Here is a 15,783-nt window from a genome sequence, read left to right as displayed (position 1 = left end):
CGTAGGTTCTTTGTTGTTTTTGAAATCCTTTTTTTTTTCATGTTGCAACAAAAGAAAAGCACTGAACTGACAGTTCATTAGAAAATGTTTCATTGCAAAATAAGAAACTGTCTGATAATTATAAGAAAAAAATATATATATCTTTGATGCAAGACAGTGGTTACACAAATATCTCATGTTAAAAATGTTTTTTTTTAATATAGTTGCATTCTTGACACAATTTTTATGCTTGTTAAATCTCTAGATGCAATGAAATGTGTGTGTGGGTTTGTGAATCTCACAATCACCCTCAAATAATAAAAAAGCACATTTTGCAAAAAGAAAATGAAGCCTACTTTAGGACCATAACATTTTTTTGCATGAAAAGCACAAATTAAGCATTAATTAATCAACCCAAATTCTCAGTTAGTACTGTAATGCAACTGATTACTTGAATGTGGAAAAAAAGATTACAATTTGGGGGGAAATGGGTTAAATTTTCATGAAAATTTCAAAATGCATATTATTTGGAAACAGTGCTTTGCTTTAAATGTAAACTCAAGTCAGTGTAAATCGTATCTTCTAAACTAAAAGCACACAGATGATGTCTCACATATACAGCAGCTTATAGCAACCAGAAGGCAGAGAGAGTGCAGGTGTGCCTGGAAACATTAACAGCACGGGTCTATTTGTTGGTGAGCTTTGTTTGTAAATACCATGTGACCGAGGCATGATTGTAACATACAACTGCCACTGCATTTACAACAGCAGCGCTCAATCACACTACCATACCACTTCACAGTTCAATAACAGGATCATGTCAGTCACTGTGGCGAGCGGCAGCGTGCGCACCCATGCGCTGAGGATCCTGGGAAGGGTAATGGATGTGTCCTGGAGGTCTCAAACCCATCGGAGGAGGTGGAGGAGGACCCATGGGTCGGAACATGGGCGGCACAAAACCTGAAAACACAACCAGACAAGTTTTAAAGGGGACATATCATGCTAAATCCACTTTTTTTTAGCCCTTAAATGCATTTTGTTGTATATTTGGAGTGTTTAGAAGTACAGAAAAGTTGAAATTAAGTTGATTTTTCTATTCTCTATTACGTTTTTTGAACAATAACGTCACAGTATTTGCAGCGGAACTGCCAAATAAGGACATTGACTCCCGGCCCAACACTTCATTTTTATTCATTACTTATTAATCAATGACACATAACCGTAATTAAACTAAACTATACCTGTTCCAGCTCCACACAGCAGATATTCTCAGACTCTAGGCATTATTGTCGAAATGAACACCGGTACTGTGAGTTTCTGTTTTGATATTATCATCTTTCCGTGAGTTGTTCACTGAGCGCGAGCTGGTTAGGCTCCGCCCCCTGTGCCGTGGACCAGCAGCTCATTAGCATTTAAAGGAGACACTAAAACGGTGCGTTTTTCTGAGCCCCAAAAAGTGACGATTTAAACATGCTATATAAAAATATCTGTGGGGTATTTTGAGCTAAAACTTCACACACACACTCTGGGGACATCAGAGACTTATATTACATCTTGTGAAAAGGGGCATAATAGGTCCCCTTTAAAAACATTCAAGAGCCATTTTGGGGCAGATTCAATCACTTTAATTTCCGTTAAATGATTAGTTCAATTTCAATTAACAATGTCCTGATAATTTTCGCACCCCCGATGTCATCCAAGATGTCCATGTCTTTCTTTCTTCAGTCGGAAAGAAATTAAGGTTTTTGAGGAAAACATTCCAGGATTTTTCTCCATATAATGGACTTCAATGGCAACCAACTAACGCAAGGTTCAAATGTGAGTTTCAATGCAGCTTCACAGTCTCGACACGATCCCAGCCGAGGAATAAGAGTCTTATCTAGCAAAACCATCGGTCATTTTCTAAAAAAATGTAACTGTATTTTTTTTTTAAATAATAAAAATGTAATATTTTAACCACAAATGCCCGTTTTGTACCGTCTCTGAGATGCGCCGCTCATTACGTCATCATGTTGGAAAGGTCACCCGTGACGTCATTAAGCATCCAGGATATACACACGTAACGACCATTTTAAACAATAAACTGACACAAATACATTTCTGTCGGGACCACTATCGTCAAATATGATTGACAGTTAGCATACAGTTTGGATTGGCGGTACGGTTCTGTTCTGGGTGAGATCTCCTGTGCATCCAGTCAGCCTAGCATGGATAAGAGCAGCAATAACCCTCCTTGGGGTAAACACAACAGAACCAACATGAATGTATGCAAATATCAATAATTCAAAATTTTTAAGTACAACATAATTCGAGAATTTATTCTGATTCAAGGGGAATGCCAAATCCTGACTGAGACAGGAGGAGCTGGGGAGGGAGGAGGGTAATGCGCTCCTGAGAAACGCGATCGCTGCTGATAATACTGAAGAGCTTACAGTATATATGTATACGGTGATAGTGTCGTATTCCTATAAGTAGATGTGGATCAGCTGAGAGTCACTAATGCGAGCTTGACTAACGTGACCGGAGTATAAGTCGCATCAGTCAAAAAATGCGTCATGAAGAGGGAAAAAAACATATATAAGTCGCACTGGACTATAAGTCGCATTTATTTAGAAATTAATTTCACAAAATCCAAGACCAAGAACAGACATTTAATCTGGAAAGGCAAGTTATTCAGCTCCACAACAGCACACAGAACAACAGCTGAATAGTGTCCGGTGTGTTAGCGTAACACATTAACAGTTATTCAGCTCCATAATAGTATAAAGAACATATTCCTGGGAGGATGAATAGACTAAATTAACATTAGCCAGCGAGTCCAACAAGTTACCGGTCAGCAAGTTCACCAGCTACCGATCTCACTCCTCAACACTGAATACATTGAGTTCTTCCTCAGTGTCGCTTCTAAACAACTCCGCTAACTAGAGCGCCCTCTCGCGGCTGTAGACGGTAATGTTTTCTCTTGGTTCATCTCAGTCAGTATGAATTAATTTTGATATACAAGTCGCACCTGACTATAAGTCGCAGGACCAGCCAAACTATGCAAAAAAGTGCGACTTGTAGTCCGGAAAATATGGTATGTGTCATTCAACATACAATAACTTTAAAAATGATTGTTTCGCTGGATAAGACCCTTATTCCTCGGCTGGGATCGTGTCGAGACTTTGAAGCTGCATTGAAACTCACATTTGAACCTTCAAACCGTTGGTTGCCATTGAAGTCCATTATATGGAGAAAAATCCTGGAATGTTTTCCTCAAAAACTTAATTTCTTTTCAACTGAAGAAAGAAAGACATGGATATCTTGGATAACATCGGGGTGAGTAAATTATCAGGACATTGTTATTTGAAAGTGAACTACTCCTTTAACAATAACAGCACTGGTTATATTATATAAAAAGCACATTTTGCAAAAAGAAAATGAAGCCTACTTTAGGACTATAAAGATTGTTTATGCATGAAAAGCACTAATTAAGCATTAATTATCAACCCAAATTCTCAGTTAGTACTGTAATGCAACTGATTACGCTAATGTAGAAAATACGTTTTTTTTTGCACAACAGTAATTACAATTTGGAGGAAATGGTTTAAATTTTCATGAAAATGTCAAAATACAAATGTATATTATTTGTAAACGGTATTCAATCATTTTCAATTTCTGTTAACAATAACAGCACTGGTTGTATTATATAAAAAGCTCATTTTGCAAAAAGAAAATTTAGGACCATAAAGATTTTTTTAGCTGAAATGTGTTAGCATGCAGGGTGTGTGTGGAGATGAAGTGTGGTAGGAGATGAAGTGTGTACCGGGCGCTGGTGGGTTCATGAGCGCAGGAGAGATGCTCGGGTCCAGGTTAAAGTAGTTGGCCGACGCTTCCTCCTCCAGAGCAGACGGTGGCGGTAGAGCTGCAATATACACATGATATAATCACACACATCAATCAAATTACGCAATGAGCTGTGAGAGACCGTGCATTATAGTTATTTTACCATGGTTATAGGGTGGAGTTAGTCACGATGCAAAGTAACAGCAATATGACAAAAGACACTAGTGTTCAACAAATAAATGTAATTATAATAATATTCACAATAAATAGGGAATATTGTTCATTATCATAAGTGAGTGATTCATATAAAAAAAATGTTTGGGTCATATTGCATTCCCAAAAATAAAATACAAATATTTAATTTATTTTCATTTTCTTTATAATATAATATAATAATATATCATATATATTATAATACATTATATGAAGAAAAAAATGTTTGGGTCATATTTCATTTATTTTTATTTTCTTTATATAAAAAACATTTTTAGGTCATATTGCATTCCCAAAAATGTAATACAAAAATGTATTTCATTTATTTTTATTTTCTTTATACATGTGAAAAAAAGGTTTGGATCATTTTGCATTTATTTTTATTTTCTTTATGAAAATTTTTATGGGTTATATTCATAGACTGTAAAAGGTTATATTGCATTTATTTTTATTTTCTTTATACATGAAAAAAAAAGTTTGGGTCATTTTGCATTTATTTTTATTTTCTTTATGAAATATTTTTTGGGTTATATTGCATTTATTTTTATTTCCTTTATACATGAAAAAAATAAGTTTGGGTCATATTGCATTCCAAAAAAATAATAAAATAAAAATCATTATTTATTTTATTTATTATTAAATTATCATTATTTATTACAAAATTTTAACTTATTTTATTATAATTTATGCATATTTTTGGGGTGCAATATGACCCAGACATTTGTTTTCGTAAAATACACATATGCACAAGAAGCTATAATTATATATACATGTATGATTCATATGAATAAAAGATGTCTGGGTCATAATACATTCTAAAATAAAATAAAAATTATTGCAAATTATGACCATGATTTCATGGTTTTATTCAAATAAATGCATAAATACACATTATTATTATTATTATATTATTCCTTATTGCATAAGGAAATTAAGCCCTTTGATTCATTAATGTTTCAACCTATATGCCAGTAACACACACACACACACACACACACACACACACACAGCCTACTCGTGGGGAGACCGGGCACTGGCTGCAGTCTGGTGCCCATCTCGCTGAACCCGTCGTTGGCATGTTGGGCTTTGGCAGCCTGAGCGCGACCCCACTTCACCACGAGCCGGAGGCCGTTAATGATGAGCTTATTGAAGGACTTCTCCACTGCGAGCTCTGCGCCCTGTCGAGTGACGAACTGAACGAACGCACACTGCTGTCTCTCCACCAGCGTGATCGAGCGGATCTCACCGAACTGGTAGAAATGATTCCTGAGAGACGAGACGAAGACAAAACAGCGAAATGCAAATCATAAAATACAAGGTAGGAATAGTATATTAGTGCACTGATTATTGCACACTGCCAACTATTTCTTAAAAACAAGAGTATGTAATAGTATGTAGTCTTCAATAATCATTTCACACAGCACGTCACATTGACTACATTTACATTATGAGATTAACACAATATTGCGATTAAACATGTAATAAGACATACATGTAAACTCTTTAATCTCATCCGTTTCCCTGTGCATGTAAACCATAGCGGTAAAAATAACCACAATTCTTCTAAAAAAGTCACATCCATGCATCTATTAAAGGGATAGTTCACTTTGAAATTAAATGTTGGTATGTTTTATCTTACCTGAAGTGCATCCAAGATGTCGGTGTGTTTGTCTCCGCAGTAGTTTCAATTTTGATATTTTTAGGTCAAACCGTTCTTGTCTGTCAGTCATATAATGCAGGTATATAGGCACTGTCTCCAAAAGCATGCAGAGAAAAGTCCACATTACACAATTCCTCATCGTAAGTGCACATTGATGGCCTAAGACACGAAACAAGCGGTGTGTGTGAGAAAACGAACAGTATTTATATTGTTTTTACCTCTTTTACACAACCACGTCCAAGTGATCTGTTTACTTACGGTAATCTGTGCAAGCGCCGTAGAGCGCCGGAAGTGATCTCTCTCGCTGGTACGTCACTCATTGTTTACACCAGAACCGATGCACAGAACAGAGATTGTAGGACGGCTAATAGAAATGGTACTAGTTTGCGCTTATCCGGGATGTTTACACGGATGTAAAAAAATTAATTTACGTAAGCTCGCGCGAACTCATCCGGGAGAGATCACTTCTGGCGCTCTACGGCACTTACGCAGACTTAGGGTGCTTTCACATCTGTAGTTCGGTTCATTTGGTCCGGACCAAGGGAGAAAAATTATACTTTGTAGCATTTTTCAGGCGTTTTGGTTCCTTTTCACACCACACTGATCGCTCTGGTCCGAATCAGTTTATGAAACGAACCAAAATGCAGTCACGTGACAACATCCACATCACTCGTTGGCCAGATGGGTCTTGAACGTATTTTCATAACTGCACTTTTATTGTCAGAATTAACGTGCGGGAAAATTCCAACAGAACTGACGGAAGTAAACAAAGAGGAGGAAAATCCGGCAGACAACACGTGCTTTTTACTATGGAGAAATGACTGTGGGCTGATTGTATCCCTCGTCATAGTTTATTATATTAGTTTGTCTACTCCACTTTAGGCAAACAATAACATTTGAGAATGAAGCGAGAATGCGGCTTGAAAATAATGTTTTATGCAATGCACGCAGTGAGTCACTTCAGGAGGAGGCAACGCGTGCATTAATGTTGCTAAACATTGACATAATGCACAGCGCGGCTGACTACGGCAGCTGGTTTAGTCCAAAAATGCGCAGTTATTTGGCAGTTGGGTCTGTTCGAGGTCGGATCACGTTCTCACCACAAACGAACCGCTCCAGAGTTCGTTTGAAAGCGTTCCTCTCCTAGGAGGTCTCGGTACGCTTGTTTGGTCCGCTTTTGGTGCGCACCCGAGTGCGATTGCTGCATTCTCACCGGCCCAAACGAACCGCACCAATTCGGAAAACGAACTCTAGTGCGATTCAACCGAACTAAACAAGGCAGGTGTGAAAGCACCCTAAGTAAACAAATCACTTGGACGTGGTTGTGTAAAAGAGATAAAAACGATATAAATACTGTTCGTTTTCTCACACACACCGCTTGTTTCGTGTCTTAGGCCATCAATGTGCACTTACGATGGGGAATTGTGTAATTTGGACTTTTCTCTGCATGCTTTTGGAGACAGTGCCTATATACCTGCATTATATGACTGACAGACAAGAACGGTTTGACCTAAAAATATCAAAATTGAAACTACTGCGGAGACAAAGACACCGACATCTTGATGCACTTCAGGTAAGATAAAACATACCAACATTTAATTTCAAAGTGAACTATCCCTTTAAGTCTTTTTATGCATTTTTTAATCCATTTTGTGCAGAAATGTAACTTTCATTAAAGAATCAAGAAGAAACTGCAATGAATTGTTATGTTTAATGCATGTGTTTGTCACAATAGAAATGGAAAGTCCAGTTGTGTGCACTGCATTGTGGGATACCGTTTCCCATGCGGTTTGCTCTGGTTGTATCCTGTGCATTTTGTAATTTAATGCATACAAAAAAAATTACGCAAAGTAGCTCAAACTGGACCTAGCAACGTCAAAGTTATGGGTTCGATTCGCAGGGAGTGCCTGGACTGATAACATATGTAACTTGAATGCAATATAAGATTAAAAGCATCTGCTAAATACATAAATGCATTTTACGTTCACAATTATGTATTTTCTACAACATAATAGTTTGCATGCATGGAATCACATACAACATGTGCTGAAAATGTGCATGATTCAACCAGAGAGAGCGCAAGGCATGCAAAACTATCCCACAATGCAGTGCGCATAAAATATGCCATTCCACATTAGTGTTACACAAAATGTGTTTTTTTTAAAGGGGTGGTTGATTATGATTTTTTAAGGACTACAACAAACGGCTGGTAGAGACTACACGACATTCCTCCCGGTTAGTGACATCACCAACCTTAAAATTTACATAAACCCGCCCCCTGAACACGATTTATAGATTATCATGACAGAATATGCTAATCAATGACTAGAAGATAACTACACATAATCTACATAAATTCATCAACTAATCATTCAGAAATTTTCAGTGTGTGTGTGTGTGTGTGTGTGGTAAAAGGACACGAGCTGTTGAAGCTCCGCCCCCTGTGCCGGGAGCAGCAGCTCATTTGCATTTAAAGGGACAGACACAAAACGGTGTGTTTTTGCTCACCCTCAAAAAGTGACACTTTAACATGCTATATACAAATATCTGTGGGGTATTTTGAGCTCAAACTTCACACACACACTCTGGGGACATCAGAGACTTATTTTAAATTTTACCACACTTTCAGATGTCAATCAAACTCTCACTGAAGCTCCTCCCACCTGAGCTCAGAGTCCGTGAGGTTTTCTCCCAGTCCTCCGATGTACAGTGTAGTGATGGACTTGTCCTCGGGAAGCTCCAGTCGAGGCAGGGTGGACGCTCTCTTCAGGAGTTTGTCCGCCACCGGGTCGTTGATGCCGTGATAACGATCTTTAATGTTCTGATCGGCCAGAGGATCCTCCGGGTCTGTCGGCTTCTCATGTCTGATGATGAGAAATCAATTATTTTAGTGATTAAAAGAGGAGCTATTCTGCTTTCTTCATATGTTGTTTGATCATGAAAAGCTCCAGTTCTTCTCTATATCAGTGTCAGTGTTTCTGAACTCCTGAAACGCCTCCATTGTAGTCTCGAGTTTCTTCCGGGAACGAACACGTCACAATATTCCTCATTATAATAATTCATGTGCAGAATAAAGGGGCGGGGCCTGGTTGAGTTAGTTAGTAGTGTGTTAAACTGGCGGTTATGGGAAGGGGCGGGACATTTCCCAAACACACTCGAAGCGCTCGACCAATCACAACACACTGCTCCAGCCGACCAATCAGAGCACAGTGTGCTTTTCAGAAGGAGGGGCTTCATAGAGACAGGAAGTAAACAGAGCGTTACTGACAGACTGGGAAGAGAGGAGCCGCAACAATGGAGAATATGAGGAAAATAATCAACATTCAAGCAGGAAAACATGTTCTAGTAGAGCCTGAAAACACATCAAGACTCTGTGAAAGAGCATAATATGATCACAACACTGCCACCGTGTGGACAGTCATCAGCATTGCAGCTGTTTCCCACCATGAAGAATAACAAGAATTCCTGCTTGCCAAATCAGGATTTTAATTTAACCATAGAAATTAGTTTAAACTAATCGTTCTAATTCGACTTGAAATCGACTTGAAAAAGACAAGTCTAATGAATGTCATATGAACTTTTTTAATCAATCCCTGCATTATATAAAATTTTCATTGATCTTTTCATATAGAAGTGCTTCATAGTTATAGTAAAATAAAACAAAAAAAAGCAAAAAACGTTCTCATCACTTGAAATTAAACTTGAACTGAAATACAATAAAATATTAAAAACTTTAAATTAATTTTATTTAAGTTTCCAAAAGTAACATTTCTCATTTAGTTTAACCTGACGCTCTAAAATAACTAAAACTGAAATAAAAATAAAAACTAAATAGACATATTTTTTAAAGAAGAAACAAAATGACTAAAGTACTAAAATTAAAATGTAATAATTAAAAATATCAATAAACTATAACTTTAATACCCAAATGATAATAAATAACACTGATAAAACACCTTTCAAATTTAAATGAAAGGAACATTTATTGTAACTAAGTGACTCGACAGTGAACATGCACTTCATCTGCGAATCTCATTCATCAAATATTACATGCAAAGAGAGATTTTATTAAAGATGAAGCAGCATAAAAATATAATAAATGTAATTCTAAGGGTCAGATAGACGGGGAAAACTGTTTTGAAATATAAACTATTACCGTTTTTGGCACAAAAAACATGACTAACATTGTGTGTGTGTGTGTGTGTGTGTTATTATCGTTAACTAAAACTATTAAGAACATTTCTGTTAATTGAAGTAAGGCTGAAATATAATGTCAGTTGATAAACAAACTAAATGAAAAGTGTGTGTGTGTGTGTGTGTGTGTGAGATGGGTAGGTTTAGGGGTTGGGTTGGTGTGTGTGTGTGTGTGTGTGTGTGTGTGTGTGTGAGAGATGGGTAGGTTTAGGGGTCGGGTTGGTGTGTGTGTGTGTGTGTGTGTGTGAGAGAGAGAGATAGGTACGTGTAGGGGTCGTGTGTGCGTGTGTGTGTGTGTGTGTGAGATGGGTAGGTTTAGGGGTTGGGTTGGTGTGTGTGTGTGTGTGTGAGAGATGGGTAGGTTTAGGGGTCGGGTTGGTGTGTGTGTGTGTGTGTGTGTGTGTGTGTGAGAGAGAGAGATAGGTACGTGTAGGGGTCGTGTGTGCGTGTGTGTGTGTGTGTGTGAGATGGGTAGGTTTAGGGGTTGGGTTGGTGTGTGTGTGTGTGTGAGAGATGGGTAGGTTTAGGGGTCGGGTTGGTGTGTGTGTGTGTGTGTGTGAGAGAGAGAGATAGGTACGTGTAGGGGTCGTGTGTGTGTGCGTGTGTGTGTGTGTGTGTGTGTGCGTGTGTACATTTAAGAAAAACTGTCTTTGGATAATCAGCTTTTTCATTTAGAGCAGCAGAAAGATTAAATTCAGTGCCTGTTCATATTAGAAAATGTACATTTAGTATTTTTAAAACTGCATTTAAAATATGGCTTAAGAAAAATCAATCATGTGATCCTTTATTTTTTGTGATTTGATATTGTGATATTGTAATTTTGATTGTAATATTGTAATTTGTTATTGTGACGTGATATTATTATTATTATTTTCTTCTTTTTTCTGGATTGTAATGGAGTGCTGTAACTTTATGTAACAACTTTATGTATGCAAATTAGCTATCGAGCTAACTCTGACACAACATTATTGTCCCTGTTAAATAAATAAATAAACTAAGTGTAATAATACGGACCTGTACGGACACTCCTCTCCTCTCTTACACTCTCCCTTCACCCAGAAGGAGCAGATGTGGGGTCTGTTGCGTTTGTAATACGGTGTGGTTCTCGCCAGCTTTAGCAGCACGTCACTGGGGGCCTGTGATTTACCCAGAATCCCCAGCGGTCTGGTGCCGTCAGAGTTCTGGATCTGACACACACACACACACGAGGTCATGCTACGCTTATGCGATCACTGGCGCTGTGTGTCTGAGATGTGGGGTGTCGGGAGACGTCACCTCTCTCTCCATGTTCTGAGAGTAATACTCCTTGTTGACGTCAGATCTCGGCATGTCGTCTTTGATACACAAGCTCGTGTCTCTGACCTGGATCGGAAGACCTGTACACACACACACACAACACACACACACACATATCAGGAGACAAAAACATTATTTAAGGCCATTATTGACAAAAGTTTTTGTCAGCTGAACCTTTATGACGGCAAATATTTTTAATCGAAGTACCAGTGATAATTTAAGTTAATATTAATTACTTATAACTTATATAATTAATTACACAGTATATATATATATATTTGTGTGTGCGTGTATATATATATATATATATATGTGTGTGTGTGAGTGTGTTTACAATATATGTGTACGTATACAGTATATGTCTGTGTGTGTGTGTCTTTGTATATATATGTGTGAATGTGTATACAGTGTGTGTGTATGTGTGTGTGTGTGTGTGTGTGTGTGTGTATTATCGATAACTAAAACTATTAAAAACATTTCTGTTAAGAAATAAAATGTCAGTTGATAAACTTATTTCAGTTTATTGGTAATTTTCATTTAGTTTAAGTTGAAGGAATACAATTATTAACTGGACATAAATAAAAATAAATGAAACCTAAAAGGTAATATTAAAGAAAACCTAATAAAATGGCAAAAGCACATAACGAAATTCCTAAATATTTAATTAACTACAAAAAAATAAACTAACTTTATACTAAAATTTTAATATATATATAAAAATAAAACCTAACCTAACTAATATATTAATAATTTGTTTTATAAAAAAAAGTATATATATATATGTGTGTGTGTGTATACTTTTTTTGACTGCTTTTATTTTAAAATAATGTATTTATTTCCTTTTTTTTTATTTTTATTTTTTTTATTACAAAAGGAGCAGTGGTTCAGGTGTGCACGCCTCACCGTACTCCAGGTCCAGCAGACAGGTCTGGCACACGTTCTTCATCTTGCTGCAGGTCTGGCACACCTCCGTCTTCTTGAAGCGCATGCGGACGCCGGGACACCAGCGGAAGACGGTGAAGGGACGCGCACATATCTGAAACACACACACACACACACACACACACACTTTAGCCGCTCTGCTCTGCTTTACCCCTCTAACCCAACGCTACAGGCTAAGCTCACCTTGCATTCCTTCCCATACTTCTCTTTGGTCTGCAAAAACAAAAATACTGTAATTCATGAATATTAAATGAAAGCTTCAAATTTAAATGATGTGTCAGTGCACCTAATAAGTGTGATAGCGAGTTAAAGAGGTTTCCACAAGTTGGTATGTTTCTTTAGGGTGTTCAGTGTGTGTGTGTGAGGTAAAAGGACACGAGCAGTTGTAGCTCCGCCCCCTGTGCTGGGAGCAGCAGCTCATTTGCATTTAAAGGGACAGACACAAAACGGTGCGTTTTTGCTCACCCTCAAAAAGTGACACTTTAACATGATATATAAAAATATCTGTGGGGTATTTTGAGCTAAAACTACACACACACACTCCGGGGAGATCAGACACTTATTTTACATCTTGCTAAATATGCTAATATGGGACAGTCGGTCAGCGGCCGTGGGCGGAGCATGAGCATTATGACATCATATTGCTCAGAAAATCCAAACGGCTTGATTATTGAGAGTGTTTTTTGAGGATTAAAAAAAAAAAGGATTTTTTTCATTGTATGGTGGTTGTGTGTCCACACACTGCAAAGACACATTTATATGCAAAGTGCAAACACCATATAAAAGTGAATTTTGCATCCGATGACCCCTTTAAAAAAAAAAAAACTGGAATCACTTACCATGCGGATGTATGGATTTTCCCCGAGACATGTTTGACAGAGAATAGGGAAGTCCTGGAGGGACAATCAGGACAACAAAATGTACACAGACCCTTGACAAATATCATATTAACATAAAATAGAAAGAAACTAGAAGTCATCAGTGCCAGTAAATGCAAGCTGGAGAAAGGCACATTTTTTACTCTTTCGAAATATATATTTTCAAAAACAAGTTTTTCTCTAGAACTGCAAGCAAATCAAAGACAAAACAACTTGTGCTCCAAATTTAAGGGTTGATATCTCAAAAAACCTTTAACCTTTTCGGATAATGTCCATGATTTTTGTGTGTTCACATAGCAAGTGTCACAACCTTAACCCAATTTCGTACCATTCCAATGAAGTAAAAAATTCAATAAAATCAAAACATACATTTTTCGAATATCGAAAATTGGCCGAACAGCACCGGAGGGTTCATGACAAGGTTGTTCATGTTTCTTTTGGGTAAAACCTCAAGAAAAAGTGGTGACATTCATGATAAAATGAAATAAAATAAAATAATATAAAATATAAATATATATACGACTCCCGGAACAGCATTGTTATGTTACTAGTAAATCCTAGGTTTAGTGCCATACGATACCAATCATCATTATGGAAACACTGGTATAAGTGTTGGTTATATTGTATATGGTTATCTCTTTTTTTAATGTATGTTGTATGTCATGTCTGAGCCATCTGGACCATGAGTCTGGATTAAAAGTTGATGATGATGATATATATAAATATATATATATATATGTGGCCCTGGATCACAAACCCAGTCTGGAGCCGCACGGGTATATCTGTGGCAATATAACTATACATTGTATGGGTCAAAATTATCCATTTTTCTTTTATGCCAAAAATCATTAGGATATTAAGATCATGTTCCATGAAGATATTTAGTAAATGTCCTACCGTAAATATATAAAACATGTATTTTTTGTGAGTGAATGCAGCACAATCGTGAACATAAATGCACAACTTTAAAGGAGATTTTCTCAATGTTTAGATTTTTTTGCTCCTCAGATTCCAGATTTTCAATAGTTGTGTCTCGACCAAATATTGTCCTATCCTAACAAACCACACATCAATGGAAAGATGATTTATTTAACATTCAGATGATATATACATCTCAATTTTAGAAAATTGACCCATGTGACTGTTTTTGTGGTCCAGGGTCACAGACACACACACACACACACACACACACACACACACACACACACACACACACACACACACACACACACACACACACACACACACACACTTTAGATAAAATACATAAAATAAAAGTAAATAATAACAAAATTGATGTGTGTTAGAAAACGTTTTTTTTTTAAATAATTATTAAAATGTGCAACGCATGTGTATTCAACATGCACATAAACGTGTTTTACTTCAGAGTTAGACTAAATCACTACATTTTTCATAATTTCGGACATGTTTAATCGCCACATGTCGACCGATTTCCAGCAATATTGCATCTGTGTTCATACGAGGGTCAATCTCTGCTGTATCTCCACAGATGCTGTATAAACTGCTCCCTCAACAAGTTCTAGCATGTCTTTCACCTCATTAGACGAGCTAAAGATAGTTTCAGCAATCACAGCAGCACAGATCATACTTCATATATACATACATATATAACTTCTCTCATCAGTCTGTCTGTGTGCACGACATGCAGACAAAGCCCAATTCTGCGTTATGATTGCAGCATTAATTCTGATGATGCCATAACATGTGACTACTGATTATTTGGATTAGTTATTTGCTAATATTTGGTATTTGAGGAAAAAAGCTTTCATGAAGATAATATTATACAACATAACGACAAAATACAAAAAGATATGAAATAAAAGTTAGTTTTAATAATCAGATAAGCAGTTTGTTGCATTAGATGTGACCGATATTTTATAGGTTTTACCCTTAACAATCCTTTTGTCAATGTTTATGCTTATTTGCTTTTGCAGTTTTTCATTCGTCTCTTCTAAAATTATTAGTTTGTGGACTGCAAAATAAAAACAACACGTAAACAAACCTTTTATCCTGATAATGTCAAATATCCATAACCAATATTTGTGTTTTGTTGAAGAACATTTGTTGCAAAAAATGTTTTTGACATTTATTTCAAATTTGTTTATTTTTTAACATCTACTTAAACTTCATTAACTTTATGTTATAGTCTAATGAGTATTTGAACAACACGCACGCACGTAGTAACGTTACTCGCTATTCTAAAACTGTCATATGAAAATGTTTCTTTCTTTTAGTAAACGAAGAAACGGACACATTTTTGAAGTAGTCTGTACATTTTCGATAAATTAATTCAATTAAAACATACCGAATCTTCCCAGTTCTGTCTGTTGTAGGTGTTTGAGCCGAGGGACGTCGCCATGTTCGGCCGCGCGCACGCACGACGTGGAAATTACGCAACGACGTCACACATTCTATTTACAAAGGCAGGTGCGTGAAAATAAATACAAATTATACATAAAAAAAATTAGAAAATTATACATTTATCTCATTGTAGTGAGGAAATATAGAACACATATGTCTAAATAGCTATATGTATATAGGAAATATAATTATTTTTATTGGCAAAATATTTTATGCAAAAAAAGTGTATTTTCCCCATTTAATATTTTTTGATGACTTTAATTACGTAATTATGACACCAAAACTATTAACAACAAAAAAGTAAAAAAATTGTGAAACTGTATGACGAACTTTTGAATGTAGCGTAGTTTGATTCATTGCATCTTTATTTTTAATTTCTTATCATTGTATATATATATATACACACAGTATAAT

The 15,783-nt window shown here is 36.5% G+C and overlaps 2 protein-coding genes across 4 annotated transcripts in view; both read right to left on the bottom strand.

The window, feature by feature from the left end:
• The window catches only part of arl9 (ADP-ribosylation factor-like 9), a 324,624-nt gene that overhangs the window by 41,488 nt on the left and 267,353 nt on the right, over window positions 1-15,783 (bottom strand). The window lies entirely within an intron of this gene.
• LOC307007672 (pre-mRNA-splicing factor RBM22-like) lies at window positions 22-15,431 on the bottom strand. 3 transcript variants are annotated; one of them, XM_079629925.1, is made up of 10 exons: window positions 15,314-15,431; window positions 12,949-13,002; window positions 12,293-12,322; window positions 12,071-12,203; window positions 11,147-11,247; window positions 10,886-11,058; window positions 8,341-8,541; window positions 5,033-5,283; window positions 3,785-3,883; window positions 22-939 (listed from the first exon to the last, which is right to left on the bottom strand). In XM_079629925.1, the coding sequence occupies exons 1-10, from the start codon at window positions 15,365-15,367 to the stop codon at window positions 800-802; spliced, it is 1,236 nt and encodes a 411-aa protein (XP_079486051.1). In that variant the 5' UTR covers window positions 15,368-15,431; the 3' UTR covers window positions 22-799. The 3 variants fall into 3 exon arrangements, with proteins under 3 accessions (XP_079486051.1, XP_079486052.1, XP_079486053.1); XM_079629926.1 differs by lacking the exon at window positions 12,949-13,002 and having other exon boundaries at window positions 291-939; window positions 15,314-15,386; XM_079629927.1 differs by lacking the exons at window positions 12,293-12,322; window positions 12,949-13,002 and having other exon boundaries at window positions 291-939; window positions 15,314-15,386.

This window comes from Phoxinus phoxinus (genome assembly GCF_949152265.1).
Source record: "Phoxinus phoxinus genome assembly, chromosome: 12".
Lineage (NCBI taxonomy): Eukaryota > Metazoa > Chordata > Actinopteri > Cypriniformes > Leuciscidae > Phoxinus > Phoxinus phoxinus.
The sequence above is the reverse complement of the archived record's forward strand: the minus strand, read 5'-3'. Positions and strand labels throughout refer to the sequence as shown.